Raw genomic sequence first — 21192 nt, forward strand, 5'->3', positions numbered from 1 at the left:
ATAATGTAATTTTTTTTCAAGATTACGAAAAGAAAAACAAGTGTGTGTACTTTATCATGTTTCTCCTAGCTGATGCTGATAAAATGTATTATACCAGTGTGCTGAAAATATTAATAATTGAACATATAAGTTTTGACACTGTATAAAATCTATTTTGCTCTGTTTGCATGTTTTTCCCCTTTCTGGGCTAATCAGAAAGTCAAACTCAGTTTATAAGGTGCTGATCTTGTTCTAAAAGTTGAAGTTTAAATATTTTTCTGCATGTAATGAATGTAACTTTATGAATAATGGAAAATGTTTCTTTGTGTTTCAATTTTGTATATGCAAGATGTTGCTAATTATGAAGGGCTTGACAGTCTGCTCACTGGATTTGTTCTGGAGAGAAAACTTTGAAGAAGTATTTAATGCAAAACAAAGCCATTTATTTAACAAAAGCCTTGCTTACATGAAATTACATGTTCTGAACAGACTATTGATTAAATTTATATAATTTTATGGTGTGGCTGTGGCTACTTTGAAATCTACAAGCCTCACATTACTTTCCTAGGTTTTCCTGATGTAGAAATACATCCTTTATATGCACATAGAAATTAGGGTTGATGATACTTTTCCTACTGTAATGCATGTGGGAAAACTTGAAAAAAGCTTTGTCTCCTCATGTGGAGTATCAGCCATGTACATGCTTAGAATAATTTTTGTGGTCTGATTTCTTAAGTGGGAAGAGTTAAACTGAATCACAGATGAACATCAGATGTGATCCCCAAGAGCCGTGGTTTAGAGTAATGAGAATATTTCTCTTTGAGGCAAAAATCAGTTTTCAATCTGTGTTTTAAATCTAAAATTACATTTTTCTACATCCCTCCAGGCAGATCTCTTTATCCTGATACGTGCTTTTCATGGTTTGACTTTTCTGTCTTCTGAGAAAAAGCTTTAAGTTTGACCAAGAAAGCTCTACTTCTACACAGTATTAGAATAATTTACCTTCCTAAAGACTACACTGGCAAAAAACCTTTTTTCAAATCTCTTTCCTTTTTATCTTCTGTTGAGACTTGCTTTTTTGAGACTGGTCACTTTGGCTTTTGAGACTTGTTCATAACTTGAAATGCAGAAAATTCCAAGATGATAAAACATAGGAATAACAGGTAAAAATAGGAAAATAGGATTCAAACCTCCCCTTTTTATTCTTTCTCTTTTTTTTTTTTTGTTTTTAATGCATATATACACTTTTAAAAGCTAAAAAGCTTTTTAGCTGTCCTTTCTGATAGAATTTTATAGAATCTTATTATAAGTTTATAAGTCTTACTGGTTAGAAACAACTAGATTTTTTCCCTTGTAGTGAGTTATTTTCTTAAAATGACATGGATTTTTTCTGAAGATCTAAGACAAGTGTTAAGATGTCAGTTTTTAATTGGAAATGGTATTAAGTAATCTGTAGTCCAGCAATTTAGAGAATTAACAAATTAAAGATATAGCTCTGAGTTTATTTCTCTTGCTAAGTGAATAAATTCATAAATGTCTGTTTATACACTGGGACGTTGTCCTGATGTTTAAATTCTAATTTTTTGAACAGAATTATTTCTGTGTTTATCTGAAGTCTTCCTCTTTCTGCGTAAATGTCACAGAATTGACCATCAAATATTTCTCATGGTCCAGAACTTGCCAAAATGTTGAATATATGATGCAGACTGTGTCAAGCTCTTAGCTGTAGTATTCTGAATTAATGTGTATAACTGTTTATGATTTTGTTGCATTTACTAGGTTTGCTGGGATGGGTAATCTTCTTAAGGTCCTTACCAGGGAAATTGAAAACTATCCACATTTTTTCCTGGATTTTGAAAGTAAGTTCAAACAATTACAAGGCAATGAGAAAATCTTTTCCTTGACTTAGCAGCAAATTGAGGAAAACTTTTAAAATCTGATTGCTTACAGTGTGTATTTTCCAGCACAACCAATCTGTCCAAGTCCTTGTCTCTAAAATAATTTGTTCACTCAGGACTCCTTTTCTCTTCCTTTTCTATTTTTCAGGAACCAAATGGGAAATCTTTTAAAAGTTCTCACTTGCACAGAGCTTGATCAGGGGCCAAATTTTTTCCTTGACTTTGAAAGTGAGCAAAGCTTCTTGCCTGGCTTGCCTTCTTTGCTTATTATTTCTTAATAAACTGCATGTGCTTATGCATCATAAAGCAATTCAAAAGGGATTTGCAAACAAATCAAATTACACTTCAGTAGAATATTACTTTCTGATATTTATAAAACCATACAAAATTACTTCATTCTGAGCAGAGAAAAGGGCAGAGAAGTAGTTATGCAAGTAAAATCCTATCTTGAATTAAATTCAAAACATTTCTGAGCCATTTTTAAACCTACATATGAATTGACTCAACCTCAGCTTTCTTTAACAAATCAGGGTTAAAAAAAAAATTATGAGTCTTCCTTGAATGGAAATACATATTGAAAATAAAAAGCTGAGAAAAAAAGTAGTGGAGGTGGAACTATTTTTGCTTGGTCTGGTGATGATTTAGCTGGGTTTATAGTCTAAAAAGTAGTGAAATGGTCAAAGTAGTGCTTGATTGCATCTCTCTAAATTGCATGGTTATCAGTTGCAGAACAGTGTTTCCTATTCCAGTTTTCTTGTCACATCTATATTTGATCCAAAGCAGTTTTCACTTTTGCTGAATACAGTTCCCTTGCGTCTACTTCTAGACACTATCACCAAATCCTTTAATATTGTTTTAATGTCTTCACTACATACGTGAAATATTTTATTTGAAACACTAACAGTGTGTGACGTTTTCTCTCTTAATACCTCTGTTCTAAAAAAAATACCAAAAGCTAACCAAAAAGTTTTGAGAAAATGTAGTGGTTTTAAAATACTTTCCTTTTGTAGCATGGTTTAAAAGAGCATTTCAGATTATTAGACACATATTTTGTCATCTTGAAGTAATTTTGTTTTTTAATAATTTATTTATGAATTATTTTCTGAAATAAGTAACTGACATGTTACGAGTGTGTATGTCTGTGTACATTCAGAAGCACTGCTTCAAAAAGTAATTTAAATACATATTTAAATCTGATGAAATTGTTCAAACATGCATTCTTAGATGAGAGCTAGAATGGATGACTGGAACTGTGCACATACCTTAATTTTCTCATCTAGAGCTTAATTACCTAATAATGAAAAACCAGTTTTAAAATACAAAAAAAAGGTTAATTGGTTAGTTTGGGTTTAGGAGGAGCCATATATCTATCCTTTCTTCTCTGTTTATATGATTTGGAAACTGTGTTGTCATCCCAGGATGTCAAACCTCTATCCAAACCAACACTTAATTTTTTTCTACCAAACTTTTGAGGGCCTTGGCAGTGCTCTGTGGCTTTGCCAGGTTATTGTGAAAGCTTTCAGCTGTTCTGAGCTTACAGGTTTAATCAGCCCCATTGTGTCCTTGTTGGCAAGAAAGCGTTCCTGACCCAGGCTGCAGGCTTGGCAGGAAACAGGTGCTCTGGCAGTGGGGAGCCTTGGTGAGAGGGGGAAATACCAAATTTGTTGCCTTGGCAGTGAAGGTTGTTTTTCTTTCCAAAAGCACGTGGCCAAGAACTGAATTAAGTACCCTCTCCCATAGGAGGTGCCAGTGGTTAGGGCACACTAGTCAGGCACACCTACCTGGAGAAGAACAAAACTGTCTTCTCCAAATCTGAGAGAATTTTGTGCTTGTAAGTGAAAATTTAAAAGATTTTCTCATTAAATACATTCCCAGAGGTTTTTAGTGGCACAAAATCTGTATTGGCTCAAAGGATGTGACTAAAAAATTTGAACGGCTATGGTTTTGTGCTTTGGTCTCCTGTAGCTGGCCATCATACAGTGGAAAGGGACACTCTGAGTGAGTGGACATGGGTCAGAGTCTGGTGTGGGCTGGACATGTGGCTCTCTGTGGCCTGAGCTGTCAGTCGAGCTCATGGGCGAACATGGTCACTGCAGTTGGGCATTCAGAGAGTGATGGGTGTGCTGAGCTGATGTGTTTGCTGTATTCATTGTTTGCATCAGCATCTTGCTTCTTATTTTCTGTGGGCTTTTTCATTATCTGGCTACAAAAAAAACGAAAAAGACAAAATCGTTTGACATCATCTCTTTTCCCCTACTTTCATGCAGGTGTCCACATTGTCAGTTGCAATTCTTTTTGACACCTAACATTATTCTTCAATTCAAACTGGAAACTCAGTTTTGTAACTCCATGGTCATACTTGAAAAAACTTGAATCCAGCATTAATTTCTGTTAATGCTGTGTAGCAAAAGTAGTTCTGTTTGCCCCCCAGTAAATATTTTAGAGTTGGGCAGTTATGCTGGGTCTGTGTGGAGAATAACATTCTCCATGCAGGTGGAAGGGTCTTTTCTTTAAAGGGGTGTTGCAGACTTAATGCATTCTGCCAAATTACTCTTTTTTAAGGTCTACTGAAAGGTTTAAATAGAAAAAAATTCATCCTTATTAGAAAATGCAACATTTTGCTGTTTTACACTTGAATCTTGATGGGAGTATTTTTAATCAAGCTGCTACCTTTTGGTCTGATTATATATCATTTAGTTTACCTTAATTCCTTCTTGGCATTCTGCTTGAAAATAGTGCTAGGAAAAGTGAGTGCCTGGCAAGTCTTGAAAGTGGCAAGTCTTGAGAATCTGTAGATTTCAGGATTCCACATTAAATTCTCTTGAAATGGATTTGTCAGTTTTGTCAGTTCAAGAACTGTTCAGATGTTGAATGTTGGCCTTATTTAAATTAGTTGCAGATCAGTTAATTCTGGGTTATTGAGCTCTATCTGTATCATCTTAAAATTCCTCTTTTTTTGCAGAAAATCTATTGTTAAACCACTGCTGCCTTTTTCAGGCAAAGTAAACAAATAATTCCACATGAATTCTTGGAAATAATTTGAAAGAGGCAACAATTTAACTTGAAGCTAAAAGACTAAAGCTTATAGATTATTCAGAGATGTCCTTAAGTGGCACCCACAGTCCCATCCTCTCCTCAAATTCTTTTTATCTGTTTCTAACCTTAATGTGAGCAGAGTAGGTTCATTTTTTTTTAATGTTAGCTAGTTGGATTTCACTTGATCTTAGTTAAATCTCTCTCATCCCCTCCAAGAATCTTATTTTCTAGGATTTCCCCCACAGACAGATTCATGAAATTTCAGTTATTATTCATTCACAATTAAAAGGGTCTATTATTAGAACATGTCTGGCAGCAGAGCAACTGCCCACTTTTCACATAATAGGTCATTAATTAATACCCTTGCTGCACAGGCAGCAAGGCTGGGGGTATAATTTGCACCCAGCCTGTGGGAGTTGCACTCAGTTCCTGAGCTGTGGAGTGCTCTGAGCCAGAGAGGTGTTGTGTGTGCATTCCCTGTCCACCACAGAGCTGAAGCTGGGCACTGATCTCCCTGGCACAGCATCCTGCCTGGAGCCAGTATTAACAATTTTGTGAACTTCACTTTATTCTAGCTAGCTTAGAAAGAATGAAGTTATTTTTAACCTGGAAGTTATTTTTTAGCCTCGATAGGGTACTCTTTCTATCCAGTACTGGGGATTCATTATTGTATGGAGTGTAGCAGGTTCTGGTACCCTCTAAAGTGCATTACTCACTGTTATTATAATGCCTTGCTCATTTCTGAGCTTTTGTTTTAATTTTGTCCCAGATTGGCATGGAAAAAAATCATTGTCATGGTGACAAATCTGAAATAGGACTTTAGCATTATGCAGTTAAATATGTGTACTGCTCTCTAACTTGCTGGCTGAGGTTATTTGCCATGTTCAGCAGTGGGCATGACAAGAAAAGCTGAAAGCAGAACCCATGAAAGCTCTTGTTTAACTCACTTTATTTTGCTATGCTGTGAAGGTCACAAGGGCATGGTATTTTTATGTTTCTACATGCACTGAAATGGAAGAGCTAACCAGCCTCAGTGGGAATCTTCTTAACCACCTAAGGGTTGAATAAAGTTCTCAGCTTTTGGTCTGCATTTCAGATTCAGAAAGGGTGTGTGAGTTGGAAGTTCTTCTTGTAGTCCTGTTCTTAGTACTCTTCATAGTACTGTTCTTTATTCATTAAAATTAATTACTGAAGTGTTTTTGCACTTCATTTGGTATTGGTAAAGGCACCATATCCTTTCTGTATTTAATCTTATTCTATGAATACTAATGCTTTACCTACCTAGAAGTTTCTATATTTGTTTCTAATGCACATTTGGTGAAGGATGAGGTAGATACCTCACACTGCTAGGAGAATTTTCTGAAACAAATGACAAGTATTTTGCTAAGAAAATAATGACGACCCTACTTTCACGCCCCACCATTCACCTGAAATTCTTAATGCATCCACAAATGAGCTGTAGTGGGTCCAGGTTTCCTCTTGTTCTTTGTAAAGTCTGAAGTTGTATCCAAAACATGGCATAGGCCATGTGTAAATGTGAAAGAGAGCATGTGTTCATGAAATGGATGAATTACCATGGTCTGGTTATTTCAGATGGAGCCAGAGGAAGTGTATTTCTTTCCAGAGCTAAAATTTTCACATTTTGCTGGTAGAATCTGTATATGGGATATCCAAGCCTCATCTGACGCTTGCATTAATTTGAAACAGAATTCATGTAGTTGTTTGGTTTAGGGTTCACATTAGAAACATTTGTCCAAAGGAAGTGAAAGGATACTCTATTTTGTCTTATTAAAGACAGAATACTATGATTGCTAATCATGAGCATTCTAAAAACTCAGCCTTGAAATGCAGTGAGTCTGGCCACTATGGTAACTTGTTACTGAGCAGGCTTGCATTCACCCTGGGTTGGCCAGTGGAAGTGGTTTCATTTATAAATGGGCTCAGGTTCCTGAAGCACGTGTTGGTTCTCTGGTGGTGTGGGGATAAGACATGAGCACAGCCAGCCACTGATTCCACACCATAGTTCAGGACTCGCATTTAATTCAGAGCAGAGAAACAAGCTTTGGTTTTGTTGAAATAGCAAGCCAGTTCTAAAAGTCAAAATCTGCCATAAAGAAGTCTCAATTCCTTTCAGTTGTTGCTGCTATTATTATTATTGTTGTTGACAGTAAGGTGAAATTATTTTCAAATTGATCCATTTCAGCTGACCATTTTTGGCAGGATCTTCTTGTAAAATCCCTTTTGAAAAATGGCCATGGTCTTATCAGAACATTTGTTTACATAACTTCTATTTCATAAATAAATGCATGGGTTTTTTTAAAAGAAAAGAAACCTGAATCATTCTCCCTATTTTTCTTTTTAAGCTAAATGCTTCCAACGTAAATACAAAACACTTCTGCAAGTGCAACCTAAGCCTGTTGCTCTGGAGCCTTTGCAGCCCTCTTCCTCTCCCTTCCCTTTTTTTCCCTCTTCCACACACCTACCTGCCTCTTGCTCCTACTCTTGTCTCCAGGTGCTGGGATACTACAGAAAGTTCAATGAGTTTCAAATATTCCTCCTTCCACCAACTTCCAAAAGATAAATTGGGAACTTTTGAAAAAGACTTACAATAAAGGGTGTTACTAAAGGCCTTTTTGAAGTCCCAAAGTTCTGGGCAATGTATAACATTTAGCACTAGTACTTTTAAAACAAATAAATTGTAAAAATTAACATAGAAGTACCTTGTTAACCAACAAGGTTAAACAAGGTGCTTCAGGTGACCTGCACATGCAAATTCTACATTAATAAACTTTACTAACAAGTTATTTATTCTCTTTTGTGTTAGTATTGACTGAAATGTTATTTTTATTATCTTGACTAATAAAATATAGATATTGATTTTTATGTGACTCCCACCTTCCCCTGCTCTGTTGTTGTATGGTATATAACTATTTCTCAGGATCACTGCATTCCATTAATGTCAGAAGAGTTTTCTGTTTTGCTTGTTTATCACAAGATGGCAAATTCTGGGATTTCTTGCAGCTTGAGGAAAAAACCAGTCTGGAACACTGTAAATTTAAAGTGTCTGATAGGTCAGTTCAACAGCCATGTCCCAGATGGGATTTTCCTGTGGGGAGATTTTCCCTTTGGTGCTCCTTTCCCTCACTTTTTGAAGGATAGTGGAATTTTTAAGTTATATGAAATATTTTGTTTATAAAATCCAGCTAAGTAAGCCCAGTTTATATTTATTTTCATTTCTTAAATAAGAGAAAGGAAAACTTCCAGAAAAAAGGAAAGTCCAATCAGTAATATGTGCCCAGTCTCAATGGAACTTATGGTGCCATAGGAAAATGGGAAGAGTTTTAACTACGAGTTGCTTTGAAGCTACAGACATGTAAATCTCATTTACTTTTGTGTCCTGTTTGTGCAAGGTCCATAAGTAACTTCATACATTTAAACAAATTATCCTAACCTGAAACATCATGGAGAGAATGCCTGTTTTCCATATACTCCAGTGTGAACCAATTTGTTCCTAATGGGGACTGTGTAAATTAATCCCATACTGATTCATGGGTAGAAAACTATAACTTTTCTTAACGAGATTGAGACAACTAAATAGAATAAGTGTTTTTAATATTTCTTGTCTATTAATGTAGAGATGAGTGCAGTAGCTCATCCTAATTGATGAGTTTTGAACTGAAGTTACCTCACTGCTTTAAATTCAAGCAAATAATCTTTAAGTTCTAAGATTCAGTTTCAAGGTATTTTCTTTCATAAAAATTAACATTCTGTCTTTACAAGCTAATACAAATCTAAGGGAAGAAACAGTTGTGTCTCTGTAGAGATGTCATTGTTCCTTCATATATAGACTGCAATCCCATATGTAGGTCATCCCATCTTTGGTCAATGCCTGTCATCTTTATGTTTTAAAGCAAAAGTAGACAGAAGATCTCTACCTTGTCAAATGTGTCAGTGTTCTGGGGATAACATCACTCCCTGGTGTCACAGTGCTGTGTAAATCCCATAGGAGGAGATTTGAATAGGAAAATTGATCTACTTTCAAATGTCATTTCTCTGAACAGTAAAGGTCTACAGGTCACTCATATCCTGAAGACTGATAAATGGCAGAGCTGGATTTATTTTAGTGGCAGGAATGATCCCTGACATACATAAGAAAAAACTTATTTTAATAGTATTGTGTCTGTTTTACAAAAGGAGAAATAAATTGCCCTGGTTAAGGAAACCTGGAGGAAAGTCAAAGTGGAGCAATATCCCACTGCTCCATCCATTGAATGGCCTGATTTTATCCCCAGGCTGCAAGAAAAGTGAGCAATTCTTTGTAATTGAGCCATGGAGCTCGTGAAAGAGAGGAACTGATGCATTATCCTATTTTCTAATAACATTGCTTTATGATACTGCTGCTCTTTAAAATGTTGCATTATGAGAAGAGGCATTATAAGCCAGAGCATACAAAAACTACTGTTTTTCCTTTCTTGCTATAAAAAGCAGAAGATTGGATGTTAGCAGAATGGCAGTATAATTGTATATTTGGAAAAAAAATAGTTTAGAATGGTTACACATACTCAGGCTGGATATGGTATTGTTAAATAGAACTGAGTAATCTTGCCACTTGTACTTCAGCTTCCTTTTGACTTAGTCCATTTTGCATTTCTCCTTCTTAGATGCACAGCCCACGGATGGAGAAAGGGAGGTCTGGAACCAGATCAGTGCAGTTTTACAGGACTCAGAAAGCATGCTTGCAGACCTTCAGGCTTACAAAGGAGCTGGACAAGAAATTAGAGATGTATGTTTATTAATGACAGTTCTTTGGAAGCAAAATCAGCAAAACTCGATGTATTCCTTGCTTCTGGTCTTTATCCAAGCACATTCTATGAACTCAAGTGAAAATCTCCTTAAAATGTATTTATAAAATACATAACAGATTATGAATAACATTCAGTATAAAGCTCTAGCTTGAAATCATTACATGATGGATGGCTGTTGGAACTTCTTTCAGGTTTTCTGTTCGTGATTAGTTACTATTTTTCACTTTAAGAAACACCATTTCATGTACCTTGTTTCATGTATCTCATGGCAGAAGTAATATTCAAGTGTCAGAAATACATGATACTGTTGCCCTGATTTTTAAAACTGTTTTCTTTTATAGTTCTTTCACAAGTTTTAAAGTTCTAATAAAACTTCTTTAGCTTTCTGATAATGTTTACATATTTCTACTGGAGTTCTCACGCACTGTTTATGTAAATAATTATTATTTTGCATTCTTCTTTGTGGGAGGAGAGAATTGATAGACTGTTGGGTGGCCATGGGGTTGGAGAGGTAGGAAATTCATCCTCCAATCCACTGTCACTTTTAGAATTCTATATATTGTGAAGTCAGAAATAAAATTAGCTCTTGTTCTCTCATGAGCTCACCAAGCTTCTCTGTACTCATTTCGTGTCCAATAACAACATGATACAGATAGTTGTTCTATTCTGTAAGTGGAATAATGAATTATAACTTCACATCCACTTCAGAGGAATCTTACTCTCTGAAACTGGTCCTGAAGTACACTTCTAAACTGTAACTTAGTATTTTCCTCAGGTGATCAGATTTGTAGATACTCCTAGTGTGAGGTGTTGTTTACTTAAAAACCTCAACATGTTGAGCTTTTCAAAAGCATTAAAACCCAAAAAAAAGGCTACTTTTGCAACCAGTAGTCACATAAAAAGTTTTACCTGATACTTTTACAATAGTTTTGCTCCCAAAAGAATATGCTAGAACATATTTCTATATGTCTGTGGTTCACCGTAATGAATGATTTTGAAACAGTACGTTACAGGGGCAGAGGGAAAGTGGAAAACATGGTATTTTTTTGAATCCTATGCAATGTAACTTCTCTGAATTCTTCTATGTTTTGCAATCTTTTTAAAATAATATAGGAAAAATCCAAACCACTTCTCTCTTGTTATTTATTTATCACAGGTCTTTACAGTAATATTTTCATTTCAGGCAATACAAAATCCCAATGATATTCAGCTGCAAGAAAAAGCATGGAATTCAGTCTGTCCCCTGGTTGTAAGGCTAAAGCGCTTTTATGAATTTTCACTCAGATTAGGTGAGCCCTGTTTTAATATTTCTGTTTTATAGGCTTTTTTATATATAATGAAAGAGGAAGTTCTGTCTTTCCACAAACTTCTAAAGCATTTTAGAGTTAATATTATTTCTGTTTGATATCAATGGACATTTAACTGCAATTGCATTTATCAAATTGTCTCTTTAATCTTAATTTCATGCTTGTTAGTTTGTCTGTATTACCTAAAAAGCATACAGGCAAAAAACTACATAATAAAAAACTACAAAGTTTTTCTGTATTTCCTGCCATGTTTCTGCACTTTTCTGGTCCATGTTATTTTTTGTAATTTGAATCCCCTGGAGCTTTAAAAGGATTGTAAGCTAGTAATACTTTGAGATTTTTTTTTTTAAGGCAGTGATAATGAGGAAAGTGTATCAATAAACTCTCTCACAGGGTGAAAATCCAAAGTTGGATGTGTTGTACACTGACTTCACATCCCAACAAACACAAAATGTGATGTGGTTACTCTTTGAATTAGGACTCTGGAATGCAATTATATGTATGAAGTGAGAGGGCTCCAAGTGCAAGGGGTTTCTTCTGCAACATCTTCTAACTATGTCTTTCACTTTTTGGATTATGCTAGTAATTACAGGCACAGAAGCTGATTTATATTGCTATCAGTGCCTAAGAGTACACTTTTAGTAACAGAGATGCCAGAATAATCTCTATACTGAGCTGATGGCTAATAGAGGAAGATGAAAGTGTTGAATATCTGAAAGCAAGAAAAATGCCTCCTCTAGAATTTTTGATAAGGATCCAGGATAAAGGGTGACAAAAATGGAAAAGAATTCTATGATACAAAATAGAGAGAAAATGGCAGAGCCTGAAGAGGCAGGTGTCTTTAATTAATGCTTCTCACTTCAGAATAGTAAGAAAAAATTTGTTTAGGGCTCAGCATGTTTGGAGGGTTTCTTTCCTTCAAATGCAGTATTTTTAGCTATGTAGTTAAAACTTTGTGTGCACTGACTACAATTTGTGCTTTTGATTTTTATTCAGAGAAAGCCCTGCAGAGTTTACTGGAATCCTTGACATGCCCTCCCTACACTCCTACTCAGCACCTGGAACGGGAACAGGCTCTAGCAAAAGAGTTTGCAGAAATCTTACATTTTACTCTTCGTTTTGATGAACTTAAGGTTAATAAACTCTTTCAATACATGTTGATTGTTGCTGTATATTTTGAACCAAAACTGATTATTTCCTGTCTCTCTTCCTGGAAGATGAGAAACCCAGCGATTCAGAATGACTTCAGTTATTACAGGCGGACAATAAGTCGCAACAGAATAAACAACATGCATGTAAGTAAATAAACTCTGATGTGCTGCACACAGTGAGGTATTTATTTATCAGGATGCATTTATGCCATTTTTGGTAAAGTTTTTGGTTTTGATTTAGTAGCTGTCATGTTCTCTCATACTGAGAGTTAATCAGCAGTCAGGATGAAGTGATTAGAGAGGACTGTTAAAGCAACAATCTGCTTTCTGACATGAGCATGTACTGCATCTTTTTCTTGCTGCTGGCAAGATTTTAAAGAGCTTTTCTGACTATTTTTCTTCTGTTTTCATCAGCTAGACATTGAGAATGAAGTAAACAATGAAATGGCCAATAGGATGTCCCTGTTCTATGCAGAGGCCACACCAATGCTGAAAACCCTCAGTAATGCAACGACACATTTTGTATCAGAAGTATGTAAAGGGGAAGAAAGGTCTAACATAGACATTCTTGATTTTAATTTTACAAGATAGTTTACTGAACACTGCCTTTTTCTTACCGTTTCAGAACAAAACGTTGCCAATTGAAAATACAACAGACTGTCTAAGTACTATGGCCAGTGTATGTAAAGTCATGTTGGAAACACCGTAAGTTTTATCTTAAATCTTGAGGGGTTTGTATGACAGTACTTATATTTCAATTAACCACCTGGGGTAACACTTTTTTTTCCAAGTGAATTCCTGTATCTATGCCTTAAGTTGTTACTTCTCTTATATAAAAAGCATGACCTGGTGTTAGAAAGCCTTGCCTCCCTTTCTAACCACCTTATGATATCTTTCATGAGTCAGTGTTCTGTTGGGGAGCGCTTACATGGTCAGTCTGCATTTCAACGAAAGGTTAAAATACGAATGTAATAATCTTATACACTTGCAGGCTTCAGTGTCTGTGTCTCGTCTAACCAGGGCTAAAGGCTGACTGCTGCCTCCTGCTTGCCTTTGCTGCTCAATTATTAGCACACAGAGGGCAAGACTTTGGCTCATTTAAGGAGATCTTTTTTTGGATGCAGCCATCTCATTCTAGATACAAAAAAATCACCTTCAGCTGATCAGCTACGAAAAAAATTATTTATACAAGTGTATTCAGCTGTACAATTGTGTTTATATCTGTTAATGTAGATAATAACAGCCAGTGGGGTTCTTCATTATTATTTTGCTATGCATTTAGTGGAGTGTATTTTAGGTTAGATGTCTCTTTGACTGGAAAACCCATGTAAAATAGAGCCAAGGTAGTCTTTCTGCCTATGAGTCATTTGTTCATGGAGCCATGTAAAGGGTAGAATTCCTGAGGTTTGTATTTGTTCATAAAAATTCTGAAGAAGTGTCTGTAGGGGTGGGACTCATCTCACAATCCTGAGGCATCATAGAAGTAGTAATTGAAAAAGTAGCCTTACGAGTCAGCTCATTTTTTGGAAAAGAGAAAAAAGCTGTGAGTCATCTAGATTGTTATCTGATATTTAATTCTAATTGTGGGATAATCAAGCATTTTCATGCCAAAATTTCTGTAACCTTTAAGTCTGTTCATGTTAAAATACTGTGGAAGAATAAAAGTTGAAGTTACTGTAGGCTGAGTGTTACTACAATACACAGAGGGAGAGACAGAGAGAGCATACTTCTGTTACAATCCACCTTGGTGAAGCCCTGAACTTCGTAGCTGCTGAACTTAGATCCCACTGAACTATTCCAAAGTAGGAATTTAAGCAAAAACAGTAGCTTTCCTTTGAGGTCCCAGCATATGGTGTATCTGAAATTAAACTGAAGTGTTTCAGATCAGTCTCCATCATATTTCATTAAGTTGTCTATGAAGCCATCATCACATACATTTTGAGGATCTCAACTCTGCCTGGGTATGATGAGAGGTTTACATCTGTGTGCTCTCTAACCATTCTTGTAAATTGGCACAGGCTTGCAGAATTCACAGATACTCAAATCCTTACTAATCTGCATCTGCAACCTTAAAATATACTTTTGGTTCAGATTTCACGGACTCCCAGTCTAGTTTTTAAAATTGTTTAGTAAAAGGTCTAGAATGTTTATTTCTTTTGTTCTGTTTTCCAGAGAGTACAGGAGTAGATTCACCAGTGAAGAGACCCTTATGTTCTGCATGCGAGTAATGGTGGGAGTTATTATTCTGTACGATCACGTTCATCCTGTGGGAGCTTTCTCAAAGACATCAAAGATTGATGTAAGAGAAGCCTTTCTTTAATACTCTGTAGGTTTGAGAGTACTAGTGTGCAACTCTTTTTCAGTGCAAGCTATGGCTTGGTATAAATAATTTTAATTGTTTTTGAATGGCAATTTAGACTTTGTCTTAACCTGCGCTCTTTAAAACATCAGGTTTTTTGAAAAGAAAATAAGGACCAGCTTTTTTATTTTCTTCCAGACGCAGATAATACTTTTTCTTAGTTACCTCTGATTTTTTGCTGACTGAACAGTTAGGCTAAAATAATTCTATATTACACTTAGCCTGGAATATGTTCTATGGTCATATTTTTTTTTTAAATCATGTAATGTATCAATGCTGAAATACTCATCTTGGCAATAGTTCTCTTTTAAATAAGTAGATGTTCGATGTTGTCTCTGCTTTGTCTGAGATCTGAAGTAACAGAACTGAAATGTTACTGTTGTAATGTTGATAATGATCCTTCTGTTTTATCTTTGGCATGGCGAGTCACAGAGAAATCAATCTTATTTTTCCATTTGAGAAATTGCAAGCACACATTAAAAGAGTACTCTTGTTTTTCCTACATGTTTTTACAAACCTAAATCTCACACACCACTTGTTTCAGCAGAAATAAGCTGTTAATAATGAAAAGGATACCAAGTCTTTCCCTTTACAAGAGAGATTTCTTCAAAAGAGAAGGAAAAAACCATATATTATTGCCCTCCATGACACTGGGTCTTCCTTAGCATTTTGCATCTGTGGATACCAGAATTTTGCCACGTCTCCTCTTTGACTGTCTACAGAGAGAAAGATTTGTCACAGAGGTGAATAGATTTGCTCAAGGTCATGAAGCAGATAGAGCCTGGGACTTGAATGCCGATTTCTTGAATGCTGGTTCAGTCTCTTGCCTACAGAAGCAGCACAAATGAAATTCTGATAGGACCAAATGTACATTGTGTGTACTTTGTTTCTCACATTTATCCTAAAGCCCTGTCATCTAACAGGAAAGTTACGTAGGTGTAAATGGGAGGCAGGAGATGTACAACTCAGTTTTGAAAAACAAGTACATGGTCCCAAATCTTGATTTGCGCAATTAACCGAGTGATTTTTTTTGTAATTCAAAAAAATCTCCTACTGTTTCAGATGATGAGTTTGTTTTGCTGTGGTAAACAATTCTTTTCTCCAAACTATTCACTTCAGCCATTCAAGCTGTTTCAAGAGAATTTCAGGGGCAGTGGAATATATTACCATTTCCTTACTCTTTCAAGACAGGAGACTGTATTTTAAGCTATTAATGACAGTCTCCTAGCTTAGGCATTTGTCTTCGTTTGCAAGACAGGTGTCTGCCAAGGAAGGAGGGAACTTCCCTTAGACTGGAAAATATGACCCCCTGCCTCTGAATTATTATAACTTTGAAATCAAGTGCAAGGCAAAGACATGGGAAATGGAGTAACAGTTCTTTACTAGTGTGTATAACAAGGCAAACAAACAATAACAATGGCAGCAAAAACAAACAAAAGAAAAACCCCAGAAAGAAGAAAGGCAGCAGGAGATGGAACCCTGCAATGGTGACGAATTCTCCCCACAGCCACTGCAGCCTCTCTCCCCTCTGAATGCCGAGAACCCATGAGAGCTGGGTGCTGCACCCAACCCCTTTTTCCCAGCCCAGTTCTCCTGGTGTCTCGGCCCTTCCCAGAGAAACTCCCAAGTCTCTGCTGTCCTCCCCTGAGCTGTGGCAACTTTTTTGTCTATCTTGAGTAGCTGGTCGTTATTGTCTCCTAGCAACACATATGGGAGAAAAATACCCCAAGAGAAAGAAAGAAAAGGAAGAATTATAAACCCCAGCATTATCCAACTTGTTTTAGGTATTCTGACTCTAACAGAAATGAAAAATAATTGTTTGAATTTTTATCCCCTTTGACTTGGTCTGATCAGATCTGCTGGGGCATGTAAACCAGTACTGTGTGATGTGCACATAGACTTGAGCTTCTCTAATTAAGGAAAAATAATGTCAAAATACATGGTGCTAGCCTTAGAATTTCATCAGATCTGTTATTTGCAAGGCTAGTTACACTTTGCAGGCAGAAGTGAGCCAGCTGAGCAGAGAGCAGTGTTTGTTGGAGTGCTCCCTGTCAAGGATGATGAGCTACATTTTCTGACTAATTTTTGCTGGCACATAAATGGACTCTGACTTAAATGAAGTGTTTCATCATCTGCTTCCTTAGTAAAGCAGAGGTGCTCTTCTGTTGGGGTGTGTTGGAAGGCACGGTGACAATCTTCAGCTGCAAAGAAAATTCTAACATGTAGATCTAGTACTCCAATGTGTCTTGGAAAATTAAAGGATTCAAATCTTGACTCATTTGTGTCTTTATCTGTAATTTTGAATAAGATGGAATTAATCTAGGCTAATTGCTGAGTAGCTAGATTCAATGTCTTCATAGCAGTGGGAAGAAATAAGTACTACTGGGGAAGATACCTTCTGAGTAGATTAGAAGAATTCCTTGTTTCTATTGGCTAGCTAGAGAATCCGTACAATGAGTCAAATGATTCTACTCCTGCTTTCCCTGCTTCATTTCCCCTTTTGTAAATATGGACAAAGTTTCAGCCTGTTTTTTACAGTCTCCACAAAGATATTTGTTCAGTGAGGTGTTAAAATCAACACCATGGACTTCTTAGGTTAAATTTTTAGCCACTAGTTATGAAATAAATCATAAGTTGTCACTGGTTAGGTTTACAACTAAAAACTGAATATTGAAAATTACTTCTTTGGATGCAAACATAAAAATAAAAGTCGAAGTTGAAACATCTCTTCTTATAATTGTTAACAGCAATGACACAGAATTTCCAAAATCTCTCATTTTCAGCTTCTATCAGATAGTTTTGATTTTTGTATTTTTTACTTGGAATTGAATAAATAGAGTGCAAGTTAAAATATAGACACTTGATACATAATTTACTCTCTGCAAACACTTATTGTAGTAGATGTTTTCTCCAAAGTGAAGTTTTTAACTTTGAGATAATTTTTAGCAAGTTGTGATGCTTTTATTGTGTCACGTAAAGCAGCATTAACACTCAGTAAGAAACCTGTATACGGTGAAATTTTTCCTTGTTTTCAGCTAGTGCAATTCATATATTATTGTTCAATAGTGGCATGCTTCTGTTCCCAGATGAAGGGATGCATAAAAGTTTTAAAGGAACAACCACCTGACTCTGTGGAAGGACTTCTGAATGCTCTCAGGTATGTGGGATTCAGACCTAAAAAATTCCTCTTTGTTTTTCTCCTAGTATCTTTAGATTTAAGATTCTTCACTTTAGAAGAATAATTTAATAAGATTATCCTCTCAAGTTTGCCTTTATCACCTTGGGTTTTTTATACTGATTTCTTCCCATTTAATTTCACTTGAATAAACAATAACTGTTAATATTGTAAACAGTATATCCTAGCTAATATTTGCTATATAGAACATTTTAGAAATGAAGTGTCGGATTTCTATTTCTCAAACTCTTAAGTACTTCCCTTCTCCCTTCCATCTTAATAAACCTTTTTTTTTTCTTTTAATCTTGCAAAATTATACAGCTTCCAGAAAACAGCATTCTAAATCCCAATCCTGTTTATGGTGCTGTCTTGGGAAGGAAAACACACAGGGGTCTGACACTTCTCTGAAGCTGAGAATGTTGTTAGGTGTCAAACCCAAGTTTTTCAGAGCTGTTTTGAGTTCTCTAGCTGTTGAATGCTTGGATAGAGCGAGAACTGCACTTCCACATTTGCTTATCATGTCTTTTGAACTAAAGTTGATGTGGAGTTAAATCTACAAGTATCAAGTGTGTTTCAAGCTTATGTTATAATCAGTCTCCCTGTTAGCATAAACAGTGGAGAATGCTTGGATTTAAATGGAAAAAAAGCCACACTAAAGCTCTTCAGTCCTCTCAGAATATATAAGAAGACTGCTTAGAGTCATAGATTATGCCAAAATTCAGTCTAGATTCCTAAGTGATTTTAGTATTTACCATGTTTCTTATGTCTTTTGCTTCTTTTCTAGAAAAAAATGAGAGATAATTTTGACCCAAGATTACAACAATGTCATAGGCAAATACCAAACAGAATTTAGCCACAGTTCTTGACCTTTTAGCAGGGAATAATTTATTGCATAGGGTATTTATAAGATAAAGAGGACCAGATTCTTGCCAGTTTAATTCCAGTGATCAGTAGAGGAAGTGTAAATTCCTTCTTTGTGTAACTGAACTGTGCTGATTTCAAAAACATGCTCAAGTGGTCAGACTTTTCCTATCTCTGCTCATTTTATAAATTATTGTTTTAACTTGTTATTTTTAGGTTCACTACAAAACACCTGAATGATGAATCTACTTCAAAACAAATTCGAGCTATGCTGCAGTAGTGTCCACAGACAAGTAGATGTTTGTATTGATCACAGATGTGTATGTTTACATAATTTAATACAGTTTGATGTTAATACTTGTGTGTATTTACATAACCATTTTCTTCACATTGCTAAAATATATGAATCTGTTCATAACCTGACTGACTTTATATAGTGCAACTTAAGTTTTTATTCTAGCCTTTATCTTTGACTTTTAAAATACTTTTTTACTTAGATACTTCAGTTAAAACAGTTTATCTGTGCATTTTAATCCTTAAACACCTTATCTATCAGAGAAGTAGTAGTGAAGACAAAATGGAAATCAAACTGAAATGTCAAAGGTACCACAGAAAAGGAACTTTAAAGAAGAAGAAAAAAGTTAATATAAGAGAAAGCAAAATTAATTTGGTATGTTTTGAAGAACATGTGCACAGTTTTTTGGTCAGTTTTAGGATCTTGTCAAACTAGTATGAATAGGAGAATAACTGAATGTTCATCACTCATAAAATGCATTGTCTTTCCTGTAATAAGTGGAGATCCACCTAATTTTATGAATTATGTGTTTGAAATACATCCAAAAATGTATTTCAAACAGGTAATTTTACCTTTTTAATTAAGTATAACCCCTACCTTTCAACAACTGAGGAAATTAATATCCTTTTTCAGATGCAGTATATATAAATAGAAAATATGGTTAAAGATCATTGATAGATTTTGAAAACTCTGTATAATTTTATTAGATTTAGAAAGGAAAAAAAATACTAATGCCTTGACTTAACTGGAAAAGGTTTGTCAGTGTAAATATTTCACAGTGAACTTTAACTAGCAGACAGCTCTAGCCAGTAATTTTTTGGCTGATCTAAACTAGTACACTCTTCTGTAGCAAACTTCCCTGGTGTCAAATCGGCTACATCAGACCTAGGGATGGTTTAAAATAAAGAGCTGATCTGTTCTTAGGAACTCCATTAAATTCTTAGTAGTGTTATTCATTAGATGAGTCAGAGTCAACACAGAAATATTTATCAGCTGACTGCTCTTCACTGGCTTTTGAGATGTGATTGATACTTCAAGAAGTTAAGTTCCTTGCTGAGTTGTTTGTTCTTACTTTCTGTTAAATTTTCCAGTTAATGGAATAGAAATACTTTGCCAAAAGTAGCAAAGTGCTCTGTTATGTGTGTCTACTGGGTGGTCTGCATTTGCTGTACATATTCTTGCAGAGGTCACGTTCTGAAAATGTGTTTGATTTTGTGTACTTTGCTTGCATGTATGTGTGGAAACTCCAGTGCTTGTGCACAGATTTAGATTTGTATTTGCTTATCCGCATATAGATAATCAGGGTTTGTGTGCTTTCACTGGAATTTTCATGCACATCTCTTCTAAAAACTTTATCTTAAGACTTTGAAAATGGATTTGGTCTGCTGGAACTTGGCTGCACTGTGGCAAACTGCGTCACTGAACTCAGTCCTTAAACAGTACTAATGCCACAAGTTCTCTGGAGTAGGGATTAATGTAAGAGTTTATTTCTGAGCAGAGCAACCCCTGTGAGGTTTGTCAGTCCTGATCAGAACCCACAGGTGCCAATGTCATGCATGTCCTGATACTGGACAGAACCACATCTCCAGCATTCATGTCACACCCCTGCAGGTGCAGCAGCCAGTTGTGATGTTGTTGTTAGGGAGAGAGAACTCACTCACATTAGATCTTCTTCTTTTTCTGAAAGCAATGACCACACTTTTTTCACAGTAGTAAATCCACTGTTTACAGGCTCCATTTTTAATGGAGGGACATTTAAAAATGTATGTTAGGGAAAATCCTGCTTTGTTCATAGTCACTTCCAGTTAGGTAAATTAGGTGGATGACAGGCCATTCTGTTGGGCTTTGGTAACTGAAGTTAACATATCCTTACCTGCAATTTTTTGTCAAACAATGAAATCTTATCTTTAAATACTGCAGAGAAAAACTATTTGTCACTTGTATAATAAAAATGTAAACCTTAAAGCATTCTGTGAGTTGTCATGTGCTGTTTCTGAAGTCATGGGATTTCTTGGCCTGCTTTGATGTTTTTGTACAGAAGTTTGTTTGAAATAATAAAAAATTTGGTACAGTAAGCTTTGGGACTCCCTATATTTAGTTACAACATAAACAGGTTGAGAAATACTTCATTTAAAGTTTTGGATCATATAGTAGGTTCACCTTTATGTGTCCTAAAAGCACTTGTTTCACTTGTGTGCTGCAACAGTATAACTTCACATCACTTAAAAAATCTTGTGTTTTTCTGGCATATATTAGTACTTGTTTGTCATCATGGCCAAGGGGAATTGTTGATACTGCTGAGGTCATGAATCCCTTCTCTGACTTT

The 21192-nt window shown here is 35.7% G+C and overlaps 1 protein-coding gene across 12 annotated transcripts in view; it reads left to right on the forward strand.

Moving 5' to 3' along the window:
* The window catches only part of CYRIA (CYFIP related Rac1 interactor A), a 54881-nt gene extending 33940 nt beyond the window's left edge, over positions 1–20941 (forward strand). For 4 of the 12 annotated variants that reach the window (XM_021525377.4, XM_085574523.1, XM_085574524.1 and 1 more), the window contains 10 exons: positions 1759–1838; positions 9575–9696; positions 10902–11007; positions 12022–12158; positions 12243–12320; positions 12591–12707; positions 12802–12881; positions 14349–14475; positions 17622–17692; positions 18788–20941. In XM_021525377.4, the coding sequence (XP_021381052.1) occupies positions 1769–1838; positions 9575–9696; positions 10902–11007; positions 12022–12158; positions 12243–12320; positions 12591–12707; positions 12802–12881; positions 14349–14475; positions 17622–17692; positions 18788–18851 (972 nt within the window). In that variant the 5' untranslated portion in view covers positions 1759–1768 and the 3' untranslated portion in view covers positions 18852–20941. Of the gene's footprint in view, positions 1–1758; positions 1839–2025; positions 2106–9574; positions 9697–10901; positions 11008–12021; positions 12159–12242; positions 12321–12590; positions 12708–12801; positions 12882–14348; positions 14476–17601; positions 17693–18787 lie in introns of all 12 variants that reach the window. The other 8 variants (XM_085574521.1, XM_085574522.1, XM_021525376.4 and 5 more) reach the window with 5 other exon arrangements.
* The last annotated feature ends 251 nt before the right edge of the window (positions 20942–21192 follow it).

Source organism: Lonchura striata, chromosome 3 (genome assembly GCF_050655825.1).
Source record: "Lonchura striata isolate lonStrDom1 chromosome 3, ASM5065582v1, whole genome shotgun sequence".
NCBI classification, from domain to species: domain Eukaryota; kingdom Metazoa; phylum Chordata; class Aves; order Passeriformes; family Estrildidae; genus Lonchura; species Lonchura striata.